Below are 25,383 nucleotides of genomic sequence, written 5' to 3'. Positions count from 1 at the left end.
TGACTGCTGACAAATACCTCCAACAGCAATGAAATGATTCATTTTACACCAATTTACTGACTAAAGTGGTAAAGCGGTACCATTTGCTGTGGGAGCGATCAATAAAGCAGTCAATGTTATAGCATCTGCTCAAACGTTACTGAAGAACTGGGACTAAATACAGTTGTTTAATACCAATCCAAACCAGAGCAAAAACCACTATTGCTTTTTCTAGACTGGCTGTGGTCCAGGCAGCAATTACAACTTGAAAGCTTAATAGGTTGAATTTATCTCCATTATCTTTACACAATACAGAAAGCTTGTTTATCTTATGGCATTAATTACATACAGGGTCAGTGACAGGGGCAAGCAACCAGATAGGTAGCCATGCAGGTCATCCAACATGCTGAATAAAAAGAGGAAGGGGTTTGGGTCTTAACCTTTGCCCAGAGGCTTCCCTGGTCAAATGTGTGCTCTCCATCTGGTAAATATTACCCTCTGTACATGGCAGATTGAGGCAGCCTCACTCAAAGAAGGGCCAGCTTTCATGCCAGGACAGGTTGCTCGGAGCCTTGATCAAGTCTATCTGTAGCTATGTCCAAGGGTGGAGTTACCACACCTCTCTGGGCAACCTGTACCAGAGTTTGACCATTCCCATGCTGAAAAAAAGAGTTCTGCTTCAGAAGTGATCACAGTAGATGTGCTAGACACGCATCTTTCCGCAGAGGCAAACTGTAAAGCCTCCCCTTAACACAGACTTTTCAGTAGAGCTTTGGGAAATACTTTAGCGTTGTGGAGCACATTATGAAACTTCAGTGTGTTTTCACTGTCTATTACAGCCTAAGTTTAGCCTGATATCAGCCTTTTGGTAGAAAATTATGTGTAAAAGTTCTGAAGGTAAAAAGAAACTCTGACTCCAAATGCATGAACAGGGAGGTACATGGCAAGATTATGGAGCTATGATGTAATGCTAAAATGTGCTGCAGCATTGCAGCATATTGGTCTCTGCCACACAGAAACCTTTTAAATGTAATACACAGGAGAAATGGAAATTCTGGCTCACCTTTTTATAATTTTCTATCCAATATGTGTTTGATAATCCTCTTCATGGTAAAATATGAAGAATACTTATGTTCTTGCTGATAGGCTTTTGTAAAATATGTGAAGTATCTCATTTTGTCTCAGTCTTTGGAGGATACCTTACAGAAATTATCTGTCCTCTTGATAAAAAATTATCTCTAAATATGAAATAAAATACATTGAGTACATCATTCAGTTATTTGGACTGGTCTGCCTTCAAAATCTAAAGTTTTCCATAGCCACCTTCAAATATTTTAGTTTTTGATGCCTTATCTATCCAGACTTTGTCTGAAGTGGGCTGCTAGCCATACTTCATAAGCATAGTAAAAACTTGAGTTTCAGGCTTGAAATCATCAATTATAATCTTCTTATAGAGAGCCTGATCCTCTTGCTGTGCTCATTATAGATCATCTCTAATGGAATTTGCAAAAAATATTTTTGAACTATTAACCTTTTGTTCTTTTTTTTTTTTTTTTTTTGTACAAAATATTTCCATTAGAGATGCTGATTTAAATATGAGGGCAAATTATGTAAGATCTGAACCCTGTACTTTTGACTAATCATGAATTGCCAGATTTTGGAAGGTCTAGACTGCTCAATGTAAGTCCTTATAAATATAACAGCTTCTGTCAGGACTTAGCCATTTTCCCTAGTTAATGGATTTTTTTTTCTTTATTCACAGATCGAGAAGACCAGTCTATCCTGTGCACGTAAGTAAACTCAGCCATTTTAGTATACCTCAGTATTATCATGTCTTTCTATATTCAAAATCAATTCCTATTTTGATAGAACTATATATTCTCACCTTCAATGAGCTTGAACTCCAGTCTCAGTATAAAATTTACCTGTTGATGAAATAAGAAGCAGGTATCAATGTCATAGGAAGTTTCAGAGATTTAGAGCTTACAGCAACCAGTTGGAGACTGTAGTTGTAAAACTGTCTAGGGAGAACAGATCTTTAAGAGTTCCCTAAAGGAAACTGAGAAAACTGAGGAACACGGAGCATCCTGGGTATTTACTGAACAGTTTTTAATTTTTAAGTGTTGGTAGCTTACCAACATATCCTAAATCAGTTGTTATAAAAAATGTGATCCTTAAGTTCATGTCGTTTTGTACTGTTTGCATGTAGTGCAGCTAGAACAACCATGACCTGGCATCTCCCTGCTGGCACAGCCCATCTGTGTGCAAGGCCATGGCGCACTGGCTAAGTGCACACAGCATGGGTTCAACCTTTCTGCAGTCTTGATACAATCACTTTAGGCAATAGTGAAATAGCAGCTAAGCCAGCCCTGTTCTGAAAGCCCTTATTTTTCTGAGTCCTGCATTGCCGAAGGCCTCCTCTTTGAGTTTTGGCCTGCCAGCACTCAGGCGGTGCCACATTGTGGGGGCAGCTGTTGTACCATGGGTCAGGCAAAGATTTTAATGTAATAAGGCTTGCTGTGCACAACTTACTGCTCCTCAAAATCCCCTCCTAGGTTTATCATTCATAGCCACTTCTACAAAACACTCAGGCTGTTTAATTGGATGGGGATCTTCTATCTGACCTGCAATTTTGACCATGTCTGCATTTCTCTATGGCTAGTCAGTTGGCTTTGTTACTTAAATGCCATCGAGAATGCTTTTGACTTAATTTTGTGTTTGTTGTATTAGGCATCTTCCAGTTCTGCCAATCAAAGGTAGGAGTTGATTCATGTGAAAACAAATTCTTGTTTGCAGAAGATGGCATGCACATTGTTTATAGCAGGATCATGCTGTGATGCTGTAGTCTGCCCTATATTTCAAATACACATCATAACCCCAAACTGAATTTGTTTTGGGAGGTCATCCCTAAAAGTGTGGCTACTGACTGACTGAATATTTATACTACAGTTTTTAAAAAGTAGTGCTACTGATCACCAGCCATACAGGTATTTGTGAGTGCCACTGATAACTTGAACAAATTAATCATTTAGGAAGTACAAATCACATACTGTACAGAGTACCTTAAAGGCTAGCATAGCTCTGACCTCACTTGTGACCAGATTTCATTACATGACAGTATATCAGTCAAGAATCTGCCCAAAAATACATGAAAACCAATACCAAATCTAAAATTGATGCAAAGATAAAATAAAAATTCCCATCACACTTTTCCCAGGATGAAACATGTCATGGTAATGAAGACTAATTTGCGATATGCATTTCCTCCTTCTATTTCTGTACTTTAGTTTATTTTTCCATTAGTAACTCTTCAGATCTTCTTTTAACCTCGGAATATAATTTTTTTTAAGAAACAAATTTCTTCAGCAAACCCATGTCTTTTTGTTAATGAAAATCCTTTAAAGATTCTAATTCTGACAGCTACCATATGTAGTGAATACAAGAATACCTTTTATTTCCTTCTAGAAGCTGGAAACATTACGTGTTTCACCCCACTAAGGCATAGAGAGAGTGAAATGTCTTTCCCATTTTGAAAACAGCCACATTTGGAATAACTGCTGTATATTGGATGGGCACCATGACCCATAGATTGAAACATTGCTCTCACTGGTCTTTTAGATCAAGATTAGTCAAGCTAAAATCATCGTATATAGCTTTAACAACTACTTGTTTATCATCCTTTTTGGCCTTATTTGGCTGTACAGAAACAAGAAAGTTCACTTGGATTTCAGCTGGGAAGTGTTCAAGCACAAACAATTCACATTACTTTATAATTGCTAAAAATTGTAAGAAATTATCTTTTCCCCTAAAAAATAAAACAACAGCTGAAGACCTACCTCATGGCACTGATCAGCTGGGATCTTTTCTTTAAATAGCTGTAGACTCAAGCTTTCCAAAGCCTGCTACCTAAATTGTTAAAAATGTAGCTATAAGGATTATCATATAATTATCATAACATAACGTAGCGTATGCTTCTGCACTAAGGGTATGAAATCTCATTATTCTGTATGTCTGGAAATCCAGGTAGTTAATGCTTGTCCATCTTTGTGTTTCAGTCCCCACACTGCTTTGGGCAGCCTCCTCTCCTCTGCCTGCCTCTTGGGATTCCATGAAATCCCCTGCTGTAGTCTCTCCTCTTTGATATCTGACTTGGCCATGAAGTATTCTGAACTTACTCTTGCAAAGACCATGCTGAGGGCCTGGATGCTGTGGACCAGAACATTAGGTGTTGCTGAAGGGAAAAAAAAAAAATAGGAATAACTATCCAGTCACTCGGGGACCTGAGCAGCCTTAGTGCATCAGCAACTAAACAATGGCCAGTGAAGAGGCTTGTGACTTTTCAAATTTCTTCCAACTTAAGGCACCAGCTCTCAAAGGAGAGCTCTGGCCTTTATGTTTTGATTTCTAAAGATACAAGTGGATGCTGATGGAACTTTTAGAAGTTTTTTTTTTTTTTTTTTTTTCTCTAAAAATGCCACAGGTGCTCATTTGCATAGCTAAGCACATAAATGCTTTAAAGATCTGCTCTTACACCTGTCTGATCTTGGAGTTACCATATTTTAACTACTTCCTGAAAAGAGAGGGTAGAATATTGTTTTCTGGAAAGCAGATGTGGCTAAAAGTATCAGGGTATGAGCCTTAATTAAACAAAAATTGGCCTTGAATGAATGAGGAAAAAAAATCTGATCAAAACTTTAAGCGTAGGGGATATGTGAAGACTAAGAAAACAAATGTTTGTTAAACACTAGATTTGTACATGTAATCTAATAGTTTTTCATTAGCTTTTACTTTTTTTTTTTTTTTTATGCACTCACTTTATTTGATTAGCCTGTATCAAAACATATGGTAGCAAGGTACTGATTCCACTTAATTTGGCATAGTAACATCCAAAATACTGAGTAAGGCAGAGACCATCCTGCCATTTCGTCCTTCCTCTTTCTTTATGGGCAAACTGTCCAGAGCCTTGCCTGGCCCTGTGACCCCCACCTGCTTTCTCCCCTGGCACGTGCCAGGAAGCAGAGACACCCAGGACATCCTCCAGACTGCAAAGTCCTGTAAGGCAAAGCCTCCTCCACAAAAGAGTTAAACTCTTCTTTCCCAGCCCACTAAATCTCAAAGGCTGGAGCTGGCACGCATTGCTGCCTGGCCCTTCTCCCACATGGTTATCTTGTGTAGCTTTAGACCCGAGGTGGAGCTCAGTGCCAAAACAGCTTGGCCTCCTTTGGGAATTTTTTTATAAGCAAACTAGGAGGATCAGTGGGTTGGCTTCTGAGCGAGGTCTCTGGGGGGATTCAGCTGGTTTAGGACAAAGATTTTCGTTATCTTTGCACATCTCATACCACAGCCTGCCAAGCCCTAATGTGATTTGGAGCACCTCATTGACTGCTCTGTGCACAGAGGCTTCCTGCAGTGCCAGGGTAGCCAGATTAAGGGATGTGTGAATGGTCAATTTTGTGGTTCATTGCTTGATGAAACAAATGCTGAAAATAAATCCTGCTGTAACTTTTTAGATGTTTCCAAAAGCAGAATTAAACTAAGTCTTATATCATAATATTAATATAGAAAGCTCTCAAGTTTTCAACAAAATATCCACTTCTGAAAATATTTTTTCCCTGTTATGCCCAAACATTCAGTAGTCCTAGCTACACACCAGGCTCACCCCACACCAGTGGGGCCAGCTTCCCACTCTCAGCTTGTACTAATTTGGAAACCTATTTGAACTACGATAATTTTCATGTAAGGCGAAGACAATGGAGTCATGGAGGATTTAGTAGCTTGTATAGCACAAAAAACTGTTATGGCTGAGCACTATATGGGGGATTATGTACTTTAAATCCTTTACAGAGTTCCGAAAACAACGCCTGGCAAGAAACAAAGGGGGAATAAATTTAAGCTATGCCACACAATTGGAGTTTGTTTGTTTGTTTGTTTGTTTTTTATCTGAGCAAGCCTGTAAGCCTAGTGAACTTTTTTACTCTGGGGAAGGAAGGCAGTTTCTTGGAAGGAAAATAGGTATTGGAAGCAGATTAAATACTGCTATTGAACTGATCACAACTGAGCAATAGGAACTGCTTTTGCTGTTACTTTTTGTTTATTTGTTAGATTGCATTGCCCACCTGAGCTGGTTGCAAAGAACTGCTCTGGCAATAAATGTGCTGCCTCTGTATGGCAGGCAACAAGAATGACTTTAGATATTTCTGTTAAACAAATGATAGGTCTGCTTCCAAAAGATGATGATTAGGACAGTGGTTAACAGAGTTTGCATGGTGAACTTCCCATTCGGAATATGATTTGGGATACAAGACTGAGGAAAATAGGCACTCAGAAGATGCCTCCTGGGAGGAACCCCACTGTTTATGGTTCATGCCAAAATCACTGCTTGCAAGAAAAAGGCCAGTCTTTAACAATTGAATCACTGAGAATGAAGAGAGCATGCCAATTTTTAAACAGGTGGGATTCTGCATGCCATTTCACAATAAAAGTTGCTTCTGCCATCCCAGAAATTATGGTACTGCAAGAAAGATGCAGAGGAAAAAACAGCATGACTGATTCTGCTACAGCTCAATAGTTCTAGGAAGTTTCATTCGCCTATGAAGGGAGCTGAGAGTCACATGCTCTCCTTCTCCTGGGTCTTTTCCCTTGTAAGCTTCTTGATTTGAATCATTGAACCTGATTTAGCTATTCCTCCTCATTACTTAGTTTTCAAACACATGGTATTTTATCACTGAGATGAAGTCTAGACCTTGTCATACAGCTCTGATGCATCCTTCAGAGTAATGTTGTTTAATTAATACTTGCTTATCAAACCTGTGTGTTGCCAAGGACATTTAAAAATGATCTGATGTGCTGAAAAATTAGAAGTGTTCATCAACTATGGCCGTGATTCTTCATTACTTAATGACCTTAGAGATTTTTTTCTTCCTTGCAGCTGTTGAGATCCTGTCTGTTTTCCATTTTGTTTTGAAGCATTTCCATTTCACGTTGAAGAATTGTTTACTGTCCACTTCAAAAGGAAGTTAAAGCCTCAAAGAGTAGTTGCAGAAAATAGGAAAACCCTCAGCTCATGCAGGAGCAGAGAGTTAAGGAAAGCAAGCACAGAACAAAATGTTAAGCAACTTTAACATTGCAGTATGGTAGGATAATTACAAGTGAAATGATGCCTTATATGGTAATACTCACAGGGATTCAGGGAAAGCCAAATGATGGGCACTGTTGCCCTGGGAATGCAAAGGAAATGCAATGCATGTAGTGATGAACTACAAATAACCTTTAATAAAATAGAATAGTTCAAAGTCTAGGGTTTGTTTGAAGAAAGTTTTTACTTTTATTCCAGAGTACCAAAGTTGCAAGGTAAATTTATTTGAAAACTTAGTATGCCTGTGTTTTCAAATTGGTGTGCTTAGTTTGGAATAGTTCCCAGGACACTTAATTTTTATCAATAAAACATGGAAATGTTTTAGCACTGAAGTCCAGGCAGGGATGAATCCAACCTCTAAACTGCACAAATTACCCCAGGTCTGGTGATAAGGAACATATTTGTCTCAATTAGTTCTGGTTAAAACTATAAAAGCCAGAAGAAACACTTCTCATCATGTGTACCTTGGGCAGGAATTGTTTCTGGTTTCCTAATGTTTACATCAATGTCATCCTGTCTTTAAAGTCCTGCCTTGCACTTACTCATATTTTTTACGTCCATTTTTCACTGGTCCCTTGGTAGGGAAAATTAACTCCTCTATTTCCTAATTAGGAAAAGAAGCAGAACTGCAATGGATCTGGCTAAATAGTTTCAGCTTCAAAAGAGTTGACAAATATCCATAGGACTTTTATATGTATTGTTCCTTTTATTTTTTAAATCCACTTAGATTCAAACCCAAAGAAAGAGATGTCCAACTTACATGTAGACTCACAGCACTAGCTTGATAGAGCTGAAAGAACTAACTTACTACATCCACACCCACTGTAATGCCCTTTCTGACTGCTGAGGCAGGACAAGATAAAAACATTTTAGTCCATATAATCATCAAAGCCAAAGATATCTAGAAGAAGTGCAAAGATGAAATGTGAACGAGAGAGACAAGTAGGCTGGAAATGGTTTTACTTCTGAGAAAATACTGTAAATTTGGTCCTTGTACTTAGAAAACTAGCATTTTACTGTAAGAGAGGGCTTAAGAGTTGTAAATAAACTTAACTCCAGAAATCCTCTGGGAGGTAGAAAGTTAATACCACCTTCCTGCTTCCCAAGAGATACTGCACAGAGCACAGCCACGATGACGCTTCTGCTGGTCAGAAATGTCCCCACATTAAGTTCCCTGCTACCTGGTTAGTTGGGAGAACTCCAGCAGTGTCAACTCTGGTATTACAGAGGTCAAGGAAAGTCTGAAGATCATGGAGATCAGATAAGGCAGTATAATTCCCTTATTCTACAGCATTGATATAACTGTTTGCTTTAATGCCTGTGTTTCTGATGAGAAAACTGTTGGATTACTGTTGATGGTTTTTCTTATTCTTGTACCACATTATACTTAATGTTGCATTTTTTTGGGGTCTTAAAATATGAACAGACTCCCTGCCAGCCCCAGTTCTCATAAATGTTTAGATACTGCCAAAGCAAAATGAAGCGCTGTAAAGAAGTGCTTTAGAATTGCCTTACGTGGCCCAATGTCCAGTCAAAATACTAATGGGACAGAGATAGAGCTCTGATACCATGTTCTGTGCATGCTGAAGTCAAGTGGGTTTGGAGAGACCATGTTCAGGGATAAATACTGAGCCACGCAGTTTCCAGTCTTGTTTTTATACAACAAACTCATCAAATGGCGGGAGTCCACCAGTTACCTTCTTTTGTTTTATTTTCTTTTCCCTCAGAGGTGAATCTGGTGCCGGCAAGACAGAAAATACCAAAAAGGTCATTCAGTACCTGGCTGTTGTTGCTTCATCACATAAGGGCAAAAAGGACACCAGCATCACTGTAAGTGAGCTTTTCTGTATTCAACTCTCCTTTGAGCCTGTTAGGACTGTACCAAGCTGATTGCTAACAGCAAGTCAACGTCTGTGGCTTGCCAAGTAGTTGACATATTAAGAGTACACAATTATGTCACAGCTCTATGTTTATGGAAAAAAAAATTTTGTTTGACACCCTGTTAGGCATCAAATCAGAATGTACTTTCCTAGAAGAGAAATATTCATAGCTTTCTATATGCATAGTACTTATTTATATCCTAACATGAAGGCCTTGAAGTCTGCAAGGTCCTTATTTTACCCTTGGCCACTGGCAAATAAGAACTTTAGGAAAACCTTTAACTAAAACATCATCCATCTGCATTACAAAAATGTATATAAACTTTTAGACTTCTGAAGTGTTGATTGGATTTGTTAGCACACAATTTTTTTATGAACTAGCAAAAAGTTTCAATATAAAAACTATCGTTTCTTTTTAGGCTGTTGACACAGAACAATTTTGAAAGGCACATTTTCTATAAAGTACTTTGTTGCTTCAAAATTTGTAATAATTTTGCCTTAGTGATTAAAGTTCAACGTTTGCTCTGAACCATAAGAGCTTATGTCTACCCAGTTCCCTGGAATCATTGGTGTGGCTGAGGCTCTCAGCTTTACTGCAACATTAATGCAACTCGAGGTCCTATGTCATTTCAGTCATTTCCAGCCCTTTTTATGTTACTCAAAAATTTCTGGGAAAAAAAAAAAAAAAAAAAAAAAAGGTATCAATCAATTTTTATGACAAAACAGGCTTAATTCAGGAAGACATTCCAGTGCATCCCAAAGGCAAGACTGGGTCCAAAATAAGGAATTAATAGAGTAGTGAAAAACAAAGTAAAAATCTTATGACCACACCTGTGCTGGGACTTGCCTATCCTGTATGCCTGAGGATAGAGGACTCCAGAGCACACAGCCTGGCCTTTTCTACCATGAGTAATTGTTGTTTACATACAGCGTATTCTGCTTCAGGGCAAGGGAGGGAGTAGATGTCCCTTAGGGCAGTATTTTCTAGAAATCTGTGATTCAAGTTGGTGGAAACAGTCCAAGACCAAGGGCATAGTTTTCCTTTGTTGAATGTTTATGAAAAAAAAACTTATTTCATCCTGCCGAGTCCTTCTCAGTGGCTGGGGGAAATGAACTTGTGGTTTCAGGGCCATTCCTAATGGGCATGTAACTGTAGTTGCTGCTGACTCCCCTGGGGAACTACATGAGTCTCAGGATCAAACTGGCTCTGAGAGAGACCTGAAGGCAAATATCCACCAGATGGGGGCTGAGAGAAAGTCTAAATTATTCTATAACATGTTGACAAATAGTAATTCAGTGACTGGGACTACTAACATGGTAATTTCAGTCATTAAAAAAATAATAAAGAGCAAGATGCCTCCATTGCACCAGAAAAGAACTGGGGATTTACCCTAAAAATAACTGTCCTTATCTGGTCCTGGGAGACTGACCTGGGACTGGATCCATATCCCATCCCTTCGCTTCAGGTTGTTTTTTTTTCTTCAGTTAAAATACTCTATACATGTTACTTGCATTTGTACTCTTGGTATGTCTGCAATAGATTTTTGTTTGTTTGTTTTTCTGGTTTATTTGCATGGAAACTGTGTATTGGTTATTTTAATACAGGAAAAACAATAAAAATGTCTGTGTAATGGAAATGATACTGACACTTGTTTTATACCACATTATTCAATACAGCAAGGTCCATCTTTTTCTTACGTGAGTAACTTAGACTGTTTGATGTGTGTTTAAGGCACTGAGTGTAGATCTGCATGCTATTGTTGCACCTCAAAAATTCAAGAGAGATTTTGTTGAAATATGTTGTATGATAAGATGAAAGCAACAATAGCGCCAAATGCTCTCACAAATCAACCCTAACTGTGTCAGGCTCCATGGTAAAGAATGAGGTCTGACACAGGCAGGGTCATCTCTCAAATATCACTCTCTCCTATACGTGTGTGTTCAAATTACCGTAGTTTGAATGAAATTTCCCACGTTCCTGAAAGAGCCACTCAGCCTGAAATTGAGCAATCTGATTTCTGAATGAAAATACCTAAATGCTTTCCATGCTTCAGGTTGAACTTTCTAGGACTGTTGTGAAATAATTCCTAAACCTCACCGTGTTTGATTGATTTGTTTGGCTGCATGCTTTCCATTTGATATTGCTTTCAATGACATTTTCATGTAACTGTAAAGAATTGTTCACATCTGCAAAAGTTAGCATGCTCCTAGCTTGCTGCTATGATGTATAACAGAGCAATTCCCACTGCAGTGTGTAACTGCAGGTATGTTATGCAGTTTCTTACAGGCCCCTGGGGCCTCCTATGTTGTGGTGTGACATCCAGCATACCAGTGCTTTAGGAATACAGGCAGGTTTGCTGGCTTCTTTTTGTTTGTATGCCAGGTATATGGATTTTTTTTTTTATTACCCCTTTTCCCCCTTATTCTGACTGCTGTTTCAAATTTTCACTACAACAAAGTTTTGCCCCTTAGTTAATTTATTACTTCATTTGACAAGCTCTCTGTAAAAGTAAAAAAATAAGACTTAATTGCTGGCCCAGGCAACTCTGTGTAGTTCAGTGGACTTGCTTTATGCCTTAGTTCTTAAAAGAACTATGCTTGGGAGGGTGCTCATTCTCCCATTCTCCCATCTCCCATCTCCCATGACCATGCAGGTAACCTTAGCCATTTGTTAACAAACTGTTGTTTTCTTTTTTTTTACTACATTTTTGAGGTAGTCCCATCATTCCCACGTAAGTTATAAGCATTCGGAAATGGCATTTAGAAGGTTACCAGTTTTGCGCACTGACTGGGAAAGAGCTGTCATTTTCCAAATTATTGCCTCTATATTCAACCTAAACATTGATTATTTTTTTTTCATTAGAATGATTTAAATGCTATCATATTATCTATCAAGGAGTTTTTCTGGATGTTATTTAGCTTGAGTTATTTAAAATGAGATAATCTTACTGCAGAGTAGTACTCAAACAGGATGACAAGAAGCAAACGTGTAAGTAACTTCATAGTCCAGACCTGAATGAAAAATTAAAAAAATAAAGTCTTCATAAGCAAAGTATTTTTTCAACTTCACTGGTTTGTTTAGAAATAGGAGTATTAAATGCATGCTCATTTCATTGCATGTTTTGTTTCATTAGCAATTACCAAGCACAATTAACAACATAATACAAGTTTTGTGTGTTTGCATGAGAATTCATTATCCTAGTTTGAAATAAATCAGTGCATTTCCATATTTAACCTAAATAGCCTTGCATGGATCATTATTAATAGACTTGGTGAAATCTGCTTTGTAGCTTTGTGCCGCATTACATTAAAATGATTCTCGGCAAGTTATTCTAATTATGTTGTCATTTGCTAGCAAAGGATCTCAATAAACTAACTTGAAGAAGATATGCTAGAGGTTCCTTTAAGAATATCCCTTTAAAAAACGACTTTGAACTGAAAAAAAAAAAATATACATATATTTGACACCGAATGACCCTTTTTTTAAAGAAAGGCCTGTCATGATGCTTAACAGATTAATAGACTTTGATCTGTCAGAGGCAACAGGACTGGAAATGGGTCACGTATACAGGACAGCAATCAACTGCACAAATATATAAACACAAAGATTAACAGAGAATGAAAACAAATCCACATGAAGTGGAGTATTCAGCAAAAATTTAGAGACTTAAATTATCTTTCTCCACATTTTTCTCCAGTGTACATGTGCTGTTTTTAATTAAGTAATTATGAAGTTTAGGGTTAACTGAGTCTGAATGAATTTTAGGGTGAGCTGGAAAAACAGCTTCTACAGGCAAACCCTATTCTTGAAGCTTTTGGAAATGCCAAAACCGTGAAGAATGACAACTCCTCCAGATTCGTAAGTAGGAGAAATCCAGTTGGGTCTACGTTGTGGGGAGCTACAGCATCTTTTAAAACAGAATGGACAAACAGTGGCCCTCCTGTCATCAATGTTTCTGTCTAAAGAGCTTCTCCAAACTAATCCCTAACAAACACTGTTTAGAATTCCTCTCTGAAATGGGAATTTGGCCTTATACAAGACTAAAAATCAAGCTCAGACTTGACGGTGCCATTGTACTTTCACAATTTAGTGGTCTATAAGTGGGCCATGCAGAGTCAACTCCTGCTCCAGGACATATCCTCCTCCAGAAATCTGTAAATGAAACCTGTACTTTGTTTTCCTTTGCACCACTGTTGAGCATGCATCTTTTTGGAAGGTGTGACTGTCATTGAACAAGAGTTAATGAAAGACTACAAGGGAAAACAAGAAAGCAGTCATACAGATTGAAGTTGGAATAATAGTAGCTGGGGACTGCCACTATTTGATGCCCCTTTTAGCTGGGAGTGTTGGCAGATGCCTGTTTTCCCTTCAGGCATTCTGCTCCTACTGCTGCTGATTCCCTGCAGAGTCTGGGGATCCCTCAGCAGAGGGAGTTAGACAGACCTAATGCTATTCCCTAATTGCCCTAATGGAAATCAAAGTATAAAATAGACACTGGCATAGTCAGCTTCCACAGCCTGTTCCACTAGGGAGAATTTCATTCCCTCTAAGTACATGAACAAAACGTGGGAGCAAATCTCCACAGTGAGAATGTCTGAGAAGGTCACTTCATTTCAGTCTTTTCCATAGGTTGTCCTAGTAGGTGGGAATCGAGCATGTTATTCTTAAGAAGATAACATATATGTACCACTAAACAGGCTAAATGCTACTGTTGTAAAATCCAACATACCTGAAAAAACAGCCCAACCTAGGTCTTCTTTTCCTTCACAGGGCAAATTCATCCGCATCAACTTTGATGTGACAGGCTACATTGTCGGAGCAAACATAGAGACTTGTATCCTTTTCCATGAGCTGCACTGAAAGCTAACTAGGGTTAGCAGAAGGAAGAAAGATAAACAAGCTCCATTGCATGTCTAAGAAAGGCAAATATCACCGAGGCTGTTATAAACAAAGATGGAGGGAAGTGGCTCCATTTACGCTGCTACTAGCTTCTCAGTTTGTCTTACTCTCATGTTTACATTTTCAGGTCTGTTTTCTCAGCTATAGGAAAGTATGCTATTCCCCATATACAGCTTCAGAAAATTGAGGCAACATACCTGCGTAAAGCAATGGGAGGGGACTTAAGAGCAGATTTTCAGTAACACAACAGGGCAAGAAGATTGATTTGTGGTTGAGGTTGTATGTGATTTTGAGAGCTATGCAGTCTTTTTGTTTCACATTGGTGTGATCCTACATGGGTCTCTCTGGTTCCCTGTCATCTGGGCTTCCAGCTGTATAAAAAGATTTGAAACTTTCCTGTTTCTCAGCAATGCTGTTACACTTTGAAAAAACACTGAATGCTTGGCATTATCACTACAGCATACCCAGGATGTCCTGGAATGTATCCCGGTTCTCAAGTTCAGGTTTAGCACTCCGGCAAAGGAAAGGTTATGTATGTTGTGCTGGGATAAATGGATTCCAAGAAAAAGCATTGAGAATAACCTGCTAAGGGAGAATTCCATGTGATACCTGGTAAAACAGCTTTACAGTCTACATGTATGTCTGGAGGATTGAAAGATCACCTTAATAAAAGTAATATACCTTTATCTTCCATCCCTCTAGGGCCTTCATAATAATAAAGACAAAAGAAACAGAAAAAGCCAAAGAACCTTTGGATGCCCTACAGTTCTTCTTCCTTTGTCAAGCTAAGGGAGAGTTTACCCTGAATCTGCTTCAATCTTTACAGATTTTGTTAAATCACCATAGTAATAAATTACTTTTCTGGGAACTCGCACTACTTTAGTGAAACTAATAATTTGCTGGTGCTGATGCCCCAGATAGCATCAAGAACTTGATATTTTCAGAGCACTTGTCTTCTCTGGGTACTAAATACTGTCCTGCTGTTTCAAGTGATGCACTCAGAGCAGTGTTCTACATGTAAATAACTTCGGTGATTTTATTTTTTCAGGACCATAGTAAAAACATTTCAGATAATTTCAACTGAGCCTGACTTTGCTTGCCAAGAACTGTTGCCTCTTTCCTTGGTTATGTTTATGAGATAGCATGTTTTAATGAATGGGTATGTAGCTAGATTCCTCAGTGCTGCATTGCTCATATTTGCATAGAGGAGCTGCTTGCTGCAAAAAATGAAGATAAAGAAAATTGCAGTTATAAGGAAGTACCCTATCTCTTAGGTGGCACAGCAAACAGTTTATCTTTCTGCTCTTATTTTGACAACTGATCTTCAGAAAAAAAGGGGTTTTAATTTTTCCAGTCTTAACTGAAGTTTTATCTATAGCAATATAGCATTTAAAGAATGAATCATTGATTGATGTCAAAATACTTACGCTATCGTCAACTTAATTTTTAATATTTTAGATAGTCATAAAAATGGACAATAAATAAAGTTTACTTTCTTTGCTTTGATACCTACAACAATGGCCCCAAGAACTTTTTTCTAGCAGCCCTACCTTATGGTGATTCATATTTGTACTTCATTCTAAAAGTGATGTGAACGGTACTATCAATACCATTTTTATATGTTTAATTTCAGAATGCATTTATGACAATTGTAGTGCTTACAATCATGATTATCAGCATTTACTGTACAACAAGAGGTGGGAAATTGATTTACTCCTTGTGGTGTGAATTATACCAGTATTAGTGCCACAGAATTAGGCTCAAATTCATGTTAGACAAGCTCGTGGCAAATATTTCAACAATGCTATTGATGGTTCTAAGGCTGATGACACAATTAAGGAAGGACTGGAATATGTTATTGATTTTTTTTTTTTAACATACTTGACAAACAGATTTGCTTGAAAAATCCCGTGCTATTCGTCAGGCTAAAGATGAGCGAACATTTCATATCTTTTACTATTTGATTGCTGGAGCTTCTGAACAAATGAGAAGTAAGTTACCTGATAACAATTCTTACATCTCACTAAACCACCTAAAAAAAAGGCTTACTTAAGTAATCTATCTTAATTTCTTTAATCGAATGTCATTCAGTACTTTTGATAAACAGCCATAGAAATAATTCTCTCAAGTAAACTGTAAAAAAGCTTCAGTTGGTGTATATCTGTTTGAGTCAGGTGGTTTGCAGTTTATAAGATGTTTCAACTTACAGGAAATGAAAACTCATTGAAAGCCAATCTTGAACGTTATCAAAATGAACAAGGAAGAGCTGTTCATTATTTTTTTTACACAAAAGAAATTGGGGTTCCCAGTAAAATTATTGGCTAGCAGTTTTACAGTTGATTAAGAGAATGTCTTTCTCACAGCACATGATTTTAAAAAAGGGGATTCAATGTAATGTGTTGGAACACCATGGTTTAAATACAGCATCTTTCCCTCCATTACTGGTTGCCAAATTATGCATAAAGCAATGCATAATTTTGTATTTTCCCTGGTATTTACGCTCCTTACCTAAGAATCTGTTGCTGGCCACAGTATGGGCTGAAAACATTTTTGATTTGCACCCCTGTGGTTGTAACCTGGTTCCATTCTTATTATTAGCTAGTATGAATCTCCAGGTCTAGAATACAAAGTGAGGTGTAATTCTGACTAGGTTACACACAGAATTAAATTAAAAATTTATGGGAAGAATTGTTCTGATTTTTTGCATGGGGTGCAAAATTCCACTGAGGGACAGAGACATTCCCTCATTACTAATAAAAATTTGAAACTTAAAGCAATCAAACTTGCTAAATGATGTGTTATTTTGAAAATATTTGTCCGCCATAAAATCCTAAGATGCTCATACAAGCAGAATCTTCCTTTGGTGAAAACATCATTTTTTTTGTTGTTGTTCTTTGGGAGAACCCATGAACTAACAGCATTAAGCTGACATACTTAACTCATGCTTTTCTTCTTTGTCTTTTAGATGATCTGTTGCTGGAAGGCTTCAACAACTATACCTTTCTCTCTAATGGTCACGTGCCTATTCCTGCTCAACAAGATGATGAAATGTTCCAGGAGACCTTGGAAGCCATGAAAATTATGGGCTTTACTGAGGAGGAACAGACAGGTGAGAACTGTTAGCAAGATTGCATTGAAGGTATACATCTGTAAGTGACACAATATACAGATGCAAATTCACACCAGTTAATTTTGTCTAGAGTAACCACCTTGCAAAATATGCACATAAAGTAAGGTTTGTGATCTTGCACGAAACACAAAGTGGAGGATTCTGAATCTACTCATGTTGTTTAACCTCTTTGCCTCTTATTTCCCCTGAGTAAAACTAGTACCAATCAACTGTTAACCTAGCTACTGTTTCTAGGAAGTCCGCTGTGAATTAGAGCACCAAGATTTTCCTCTTTCTCCCCTTCCCAGGATGTATTAGATGCATTAAACCATAGATGTCTCATGGAAAGGAAAGCCATCTCAACCATGGATCTGTTTCTTCCTCACATGAAGCTTTAGATTGGCACTCAGTTCTGTGTGTTCAGGAGTTTGTAAACCTTTGTTTAAACAGGGTGATGCTTTGAGAAGTCTTGTACGAGGAGATATTCACAAGGAGACCTTGCAAGGAGACCTTGCAAGGAGATCTAATTATGATCTCACTGCTTTTAGGTTGTTGTTAGAAAAGATCTCTTAAAAAATATCACAACAGTGCCATACCTTTTCCCATTGCTGCAGTAGGTACTGTTAAGAACCAAAGAAACCAATAGTGAAAACCCTTTGCATACTGCCTCCTTCAGACATTTATACTGGCAGCACTTGCTCTGAACAAAGTTAAAAAAATATTGAAGTTACCATGTATATTGGAAAATAAGAGTATACATCATCAAAAAGTAGTTATCTCTGTGATGCACAGAACAACTGGTGATGTGCAGGGCGACTATATGTAGTAATGTAGCAGGGAATTAAAATAATTATCACAATATTTTGCTTATTCTTTTTGTTTGTTTGTTTGTTTTTCTTATTCTTTTAAGTCTTATAAATTCAGCAGACCTACTTGTAGAAGGAACATGACATGCACTAACCATTCTAATGACTGTTTTTTTCAGAACTTTTCAATGAGTTAAATGAAAAAGTTACAAAATATTACAAATTATTTTTGAAATACGTGGATCAGGCTCAAATAGCTCATATTCACTGTTTGGGAGAAAAGGGACATAAAAACAGACAGCAAGAACAAACAACTAAACTACCTTGACAATGTGGGCTTGCCAGAGACATCAAATATTTACCCCTCACAGTTACTAGGAGTCTGCAGGATTTTGTATCATGCTCATCAGCCTGAATGACCCATGGTTGCAGTTGCCATGCCCCAAGTGACACCTGGTGGCAGAAACATTGTCATCCCATCTCTTGAGCCTTGGACCAGCTGCTGCAGCAGGAGCTGATCATCATCTCTCAGCCCTGCATCAGTGACTAAGGGTACCAAGAAAAAAATGTCTTGCCTTTCCGGACAGCCATGATAATCCCACTCCTTGTAAATTCTGATCGTAGTACTGATGAAGACTGGTTCATTCTCCAGCCAGGGCATGTGCATTGGCATTGACAGCAGCATTTTCCAAAATATCAAAACGAGTATTACTGATTGAACCCCTTTCATTTCATGCTTTAAAATATAAGCCCATTAGGGCAGTATTATTCTCCCGTGTAAGTCTATCAAATGAACAAATTGATTAGATTAATATGGTCTCATCTATAACATAGCAGTAGATTTTACTACCTGAAGTAAGGCATCATCACACTTATACACATTTTAGTAAGCAAACATCAATTATTTTTTTGTACTCCAGCGCTAATCCTGCAAAGACTTGTATGCATTTAGCTGTAGTTACATGAGTGAAAAACCACGTGTTCCTGCATAACTTGAGCTTCACAAGTGCCACACATTTTTGAAGCTGTTGGCAATTCATAGATATGTTTGATTTTAAAGATAGAGATACAGATTCTCCAGTGACCAAGTGGGAAAGATGTTACAGGCCACTCTAAGTAGAAGATGAATTCCTGAGACCTGGGGGTCTGCCTGGAGAACCGGCACAGCTTAACTTGGAGGGGCTGGTGTTCCCAGACTGTCCTGTTTACTCCACTGCATGAATTATCTGAGTGGCTCCTCAGTCAGCTCTCAAACTCTTGAAGTTTATAGAAGTCTTTTAAAGCAAACCTACATCTTTCCATAGAGATATAGACTACCACAGGAAATACAATGAACTTTTGTTATTGAAGAGAATAGAGCTTTCAAAATGCGTCATTCCATTCCTCATTTATTTTATCTGCTTATCTTACAGCTATATTGAGAGTTGTTTCATCTGTCCTACAGCTGGGTAATATTGTCTTCAAGAAGGAGAGAAACACTGATCAAGCTTCTATGCCTGACAATACTGGTATGATTTGTCATTTTAAAAATTGAGTAAAAATTAAAAAAAAAAAAAAAAAAAACAGCAGCTGAGTAAGCACTCTATCTGTATCTTTAATTTAATTGTAATTGCCTATATGCTTCACAGGTCTTTAAAAATATATTATGCCTGTGATTCATTCAATTATCACTAACTTTTCTGGTAACCCTGAATCCATAAACTGACAAACAGTGAATTTCTTGCTTGTATCATGAATAATATTTTTACTCTTGTGTGTACAACAGAGGAGCTTTTAAGGAAGATAAATTGTTTTGTATACTTGTTGGACTGCTTGTATTCACACTTACTGACCCACTAAGAGAAAATTTAATCTAAAATATAGTATCACTCTTCTATTCTAGCTGCGCAAAAAGTGTGTCACCTGATGGGAATTAATGTGACAGATTTCACAAGATCTATTCTAACCCCAAGAATCAAAGTAGGACGAGATGTTGTTCAGAAAGCTCAGACCAAAGAGCAGGTATCTACTTGCAGTCTTCTCAGCAATCTTTAAGATATTTTTCCTTTCTTCTTTTCTTTCTTACATCTTGTCTAAAGGGAAATGTCTGCTTCTTGTCTCCCTATTCATTATTCTTACTTAAATTAGCTGTTAATTGCATTTCATCTTTTATTTACACTTTGTTCTTCTTTTTTTCAGGCTGACTTTGCCATAGAGGCTTTGGCCAAGGCAAAATTCGAACGTCTTTTCCGTTGGATTCTAACGCGTGTAAACAAAGCTCTTGATAAAACAAAAAGACAAGGTGCTTCTTTCTTGGGCATTCTTGATATTGCTGGATTTGAGATTTTTGAGGTATGTGCTGTGAGATACAAGTTGGTTCAACTCCTTATCATCACACTGTAGTTTGGAATGCAAGATGACAAAAAAACTAAATTCAGAGCCACAAAAACAGTATGTTTCTTTCAAGCTGGCTAGCTGCCCATGGCCAAGACAATCCTCACAACTACTCCACCTGGAAAGGTGCAGGGCTGGCAGCATTATCCTGCTGGGTGACTGTGGGACTCTCTGTTTAGAACCAAAGTCTGGTCTTTGTGGTTTATTAAACAGGTTCAATGCTGAGATTGACCACTTGTGAACTTACTGTAAATTTTTGAGACCTTAAATTAGAAAAATACAGATTCCTTGGTTTTAATTTCAGTAATCTTTAAAAAGAAATAGAAGGTAGAAAATTTCATCTTGTCATGTAAGTTCCCTCTTGCAGGTGTCTCTCTAACACTAGGAATTCAATTATTTTGTCTTCCTCACAGATCAATTCCTTTGAGCAGCTGTGCATCAATTACACTAATGAAAAACTTCAGCAGCTTTTCAACCACACTATGTTTATATTGGAGCAAGAGGAATATCAGCGTGAGGGCATCGAATGGAATTTCATTGACTTTGGCCTTGACCTGCAACCTTGCATTGAGCTAATTGAAAGACCGGTAAGATTATATCTCTATAGATGGGACACTTTGTAGGTTTCTTTGGGGTATTATCTGTCAGTACAATATGACGGCCATTTAAGATATTTCAGATTCTTGATGCCTGGCAGGATTAGTTACAAAGTAAAAAGAAGGTGGTGTTCTTTCTTTGTCTGTAGCTATGATGATATTGATTTGGTGTTGCTCACTTTGCAGACCAATCCTCCAGGTGTTCTGGCTCTGCTGGATGAAGAGTGCTGGTTCCCCAAAGCTACTGACACATCCTTTGTGGAAAAACTCATTACAGAGCAAGGCAACCATCCCAAATTCCAGAAGCCCAAGCAACTCAAGGATAAAACAGAATTCTGTATAATGCACTATGCAGGAAAGGTACTGGAGAGATTGAGCTATTTTGAATTATAGAACTTTGATACAGTGATGCTCAAACAGTAAAAACAGTCCAGTTCCCCTGTTGATAAGGCAGAGCTTTAGTAATATAATGTATGCATTAAGAGCTTTAATTACAACACATGTGGAGTAGAATTTGCAAAACATTCATGTTTCTTCTAAGATCACATGGAAACAAAAATAACCAGTACTGGGGTTTTTGAAAATCCTAATACTTTGGATTCCTTTCTAGCAAGCCGATTTTTAAAGGCAGGGTAGGTCCCCTGCCATGGGTATGTCTGCAAAAAAAAGCCCTTCAGATCTAAGTACATGCAAGAATAAATATTCAACTCAGCTCTTAACTATAAGCGTGCTTTTCACATTTTATTGTTTTGTGTCAGTCATTTTATTATTTTGTGTTCTTGGCCACTCCAGATTTCTGTATCAAAAACAGATTTTTGACCTGGTGTTGTTTCCTGCAGGTTACCTACAATGCAACTGCCTGGCTAACAAAGAACATGGATCCACTAAATGACAACGTGACTTCTCTGCTAAACCAGTCTTCAGACAAATTTGTGGCAGACCTTTGGAAAGATGGTATGAATTGCAACTCTAAATCAGTAATGTTGTTTAAAGGGAGAAAATTCTACCAGAACTATTCTGACAGCTATCCCTTACAAGCAGGAAATGAGTTTGAAACTAAGAATAGAAGAGATTGAACTAAGAAGCAAGAATAGCCTTTTTTTAAAGAAATATTTATGGAAAACATCACTAGATAGATTTAAGCACAACTAAAATAATTTCCTTACCTGACTTAATACAGCTGACTTAATACAGGTTATTGCTGTTTATGCTGTTTATTATTAATGACTGTGAGCAGTCCTTACCTTTGACGCTCCTTTCCCAAAAGTCCCGCAGCAGTTCTCTTCAGCAACGTATAATCTCAGATTCCACCAGAAAAATGTCTGTGTACATATGAAAAATTTCTTTTTTAAAAAATTTCTATGGATCTGTAAGACATATATACTACACTATACATACGTAACATCTGCAAATAAGCATGCATGCAAACTCCAGGAAGGTGGTTTGAAACCTTCAAGCTAGGCTCACTGATGTTTTTTTCTGGTTGGTAGGACACAAACCTACCAATGGGGATATTTTGCAGAACTGTCCTTTGTAGAGCAAACATAAAACAAAACAAAACTTCTTCACTGAAAGGGTTGTGAGGCACTGGAACAGGCTGCCCAGGGAAGTGGTGGAGTCACCATCCCTGGAGGTCTTTAAAAGACGTTTAGATGTAGAGCTTAGGGAAATGGTTTAGTGGGGACTGTTAGCATTAGGTCAGAGGTTGGACTCGATGACCTTGAGGTCTCTTCCAACCTAGAAAATTCTGTGATTCTGTGATAAAATCTGTGTATTCCATTTTCCCATTCTGTCACTAGTTTACAAAGCTCCTCATTTCAAGTTTGACAGAAGCGGACTATTTACCTAGAAGGATCTTCTAGTGCTTTTGTTAGGATGCTTCTGTTGCATCAAAAATAATTTGGTCCTCTTTTGCAAGTTGCACTTTAGCAATGGCAGTGACAGCTGTAATGCACGGTGAGGATAGTTTATATAAGCAATCCCGTTCACACTTCCTTTTATATTGCAGTGGACCGTATAGTTGGGCTGGACCAGATGGCCAAGATGACTGAAAGTTCACTGCCTAGTGCTTCAAAAACCAAGAAAGGCATGTTCCGTACTGTGGGCCAACTCTATAAGGAGCAGCTGACCAAACTGATGACCACCTTAAGGAATACCAATCCCAACTTTGTTCGCTGTATCATTCCAAATCATGAAAAAAGGGTAAATTTCAAATGCTCAGTTTTCAGAACCCTGGCACATTATGCATGTTGAGGTGCTCACTTTGTCAGCACATTACAGAAATTAATGATATCTTAAAACGTAGATGTTTGAAGTAACATCTTTGTATATTTCAACTGTGCTAAGAATACTTCTCATTCCCTTTTCAGGCTGGCAAACTTGATGCCCATTTAGTGCTGGAGCAGTTGCGCTGTAATGGTGTCTTGGAAGGTATTCGTATCTGCCGACAGGGATTCCCCAACAGGATCGTCTTCCAGGAGTTCCGTCAGCGGTAGGAATCCCTTGTTCAGTCCTAACTCAGTGTTTAAAAGTGCTGTAATACACGTTTGTCTATACAAAATAATCTGATGTTTTTCCACCTCCTTAACATCTGTGTCTTTTGGCAGATACGAAATTCTTGCTGCAAATGCTATTCCTAAAGGATTCATGGATGGAAAGCAGGCGTGCATACTGATGGTGAGGAAAGCATCTTTAATCCTATTGATAATCAGGTCTATACCTCTTATATAAAAGCTGCTGCAAATGAACAGAAATAAGTAATTTTAAGTACTCAGCACCGGAATTAACAAATATCTCTGTTTTCCTCCAGATCAAAGCACTGGAACTTGATCCCAACTTGTACAGAATTGGGCAGAGTAAGATCTTCTTCAGAACTGGTGTTCTGGCTCACCTGGAAGAAGAGAGAGACCTGAAGATCACAGATGTCATTATTGCCTTCCAGGCTCAGTGCCGAGGCTACCTGGCAAGAAAGTAAGAATACGTACTAACAGAAAGAATATCTTTGGCAGTGGGGTATCTACAGTAGCCTTTTGTTCTTTTTATAAAAAGCTGAAGATACCAAGATACTTCATTGTTACATATTAGTTGTATTGCATTAGAATTCAACTTGTGTCTAATACTGACCTAAAAGACTCACTTCCTGCCCAGAAGCAGCTCACTAGTATAATTACTATGGGAGCAATTATATTGTGAGGCTTCTTAAGCCTTCTGTACAGCAAACCCTCTGAAGCAAAGACCCATTTTTTAAACACGTTTGTACTAACAGGACAAGGTACATCCTCACCCATGCCTGGAGTCACACACGCTATTACAGTACAAATAGCAGCACCACTGGCATTTCTAAAACATTAAATAATTTCTTACACAGTGTGGGAATGAAACACTGGAGTCATCTAGCACAATCTCAGTTAATGTACATCACTAAACTATTAACAGCAATGCCCTTTTCCCTGCATACTCCCAAGGGTTTCAAATTGATGAGCAAACAAATTTAAACATAATAGGTTTCAATAATAATAATCAATGTCTGTTCTGAGTGCCCACGTACTCTGAATATATCCAGAATTATACAATTGCTTTCTGTTTCATTCCTATCTACTGAGCACAAACAGTCAAAAAAAAAGACTAAATAAAACACTGGTAGTCTAAACAGAGGTATTACCTTATCTCAAGAAAGCACAGGCACTGTTTAAGTGATAGAAGAATTATTGCAGAATCCTCAAATCAGCAGACCCTCATGTTACAGTTTCTACACTCAACGTTTGTATCTTACAGACACTGCTTTCTCAGACTGAACCAATTTGTTTTGTGTTTTTAATCACAGAGCCTTTGCCAAGAGACAGCAACAGCTGACTGCAATGAAAGTTATCCAAAGAAACTGTGCTGCTTATCTAAAGCTGAGGAACTGGCAATGGTGGAGACTGTTCACTAAAGTAAGTGACTACTGTCAGTGAATCTCTCCCTCAGCTTTCCAAAAGAAACAGACTGCACAAGACACCAACTCCAACTTGTGTCATGTCAGGCACCCTTCCTGCTCCAGTTCAACACAGCTGACTGCAAGAGCTTCATTAGCTTTGCAAAATTTTGGATTAAGAGATACACTGGATTCATATAATGCCATTAACATTAAAGTTAGTTTTAGCTTGGGATGAAAACAAACTAATTAAGCAGAGATTCATATAAGATTTTGCATGTGTTCTTTTTTAATTGCCAAAAAGGAAATATTTTCACATTGGTGGTTAATGAGAAGAGAGCCTAAAACAGAATCTCATGAACATGCAGTTATGCATCTAGTGATAGAGTAGCTTAGGAACTCCCTAATTGGGATATTAAACATCTTTTTGCTAGGCAGTCAAGCAAATTAAGTCTATTTTCCTACTAAAGAGGCTTTTTTTGTGTGTTGTTTTGTTTTGCTTTTCCAAAAATTGCCTTCAGTTTGGATTCAGAAAATTGTTGCTACCTGCATTGATAGCAAGTCACTAACACACACATGCGTGTGCATGTGTGCCTTTCTGTGCAGCAGTTATAGTCCATGGGCATTCTCAACACATGAAACCAGGCTTGGAATCCTTCAAGAAGCAATACTGTTCAAGGTAGAGGTGCTCA

General features: G+C 38.0%; 1 protein-coding gene across 2 annotated transcripts in view; it reads left to right on the top strand.

Annotated features, from left to right (window-relative positions):
- The window catches only part of MYH11 (myosin heavy chain 11), a 60,154-nt gene that overhangs the window by 17,241 nt on the left and 17,530 nt on the right, over positions 1–25,383 (top strand). For both annotated transcript variants that reach the window (XM_084295846.1, XM_084295847.1), the window contains exons 4-20: positions 1,742–1,769; positions 8,842–8,944; positions 12,761–12,853; positions 13,766–13,829; positions 15,787–15,885; positions 16,860–17,003; positions 19,222–19,317; positions 19,692–19,810; positions 19,988–20,140; positions 20,596–20,769; positions 20,965–21,138; positions 21,618–21,732; positions 22,787–22,980; positions 23,148–23,269; positions 23,385–23,454; positions 23,588–23,748; positions 24,602–24,710. In XM_084295846.1, coding sequence (XP_084151972.1) covers positions 1,742–1,769; positions 8,842–8,944; positions 12,761–12,853; positions 13,766–13,829; positions 15,787–15,885; positions 16,860–17,003; positions 19,222–19,317; positions 19,692–19,810; positions 19,988–20,140; positions 20,596–20,769; positions 20,965–21,138; positions 21,618–21,732; positions 22,787–22,980; positions 23,148–23,269; positions 23,385–23,454; positions 23,588–23,748; positions 24,602–24,710 — 2,018 coding nt within the window. The remainder of the gene's footprint in view (positions 1–1,741; positions 1,770–8,841; positions 8,945–12,760; positions 12,854–13,765; positions 13,830–15,786; positions 15,886–16,859; positions 17,004–19,221; positions 19,318–19,691; positions 19,811–19,987; positions 20,141–20,595; positions 20,770–20,964; positions 21,139–21,617; positions 21,733–22,786; positions 22,981–23,147; positions 23,270–23,384; positions 23,455–23,587; positions 23,749–24,601; positions 24,711–25,383) is intronic.

This window comes from Netta rufina (genome assembly GCF_964035555.1).
Source record: "Netta rufina genome assembly, chromosome: 15".
NCBI classification, from domain to species: domain Eukaryota; kingdom Metazoa; phylum Chordata; class Aves; order Anseriformes; family Anatidae; genus Netta; species Netta rufina.
Note: the sequence above shows the minus strand (reverse complement) of the source record. Positions and strands in the feature narration are given on the sequence as shown.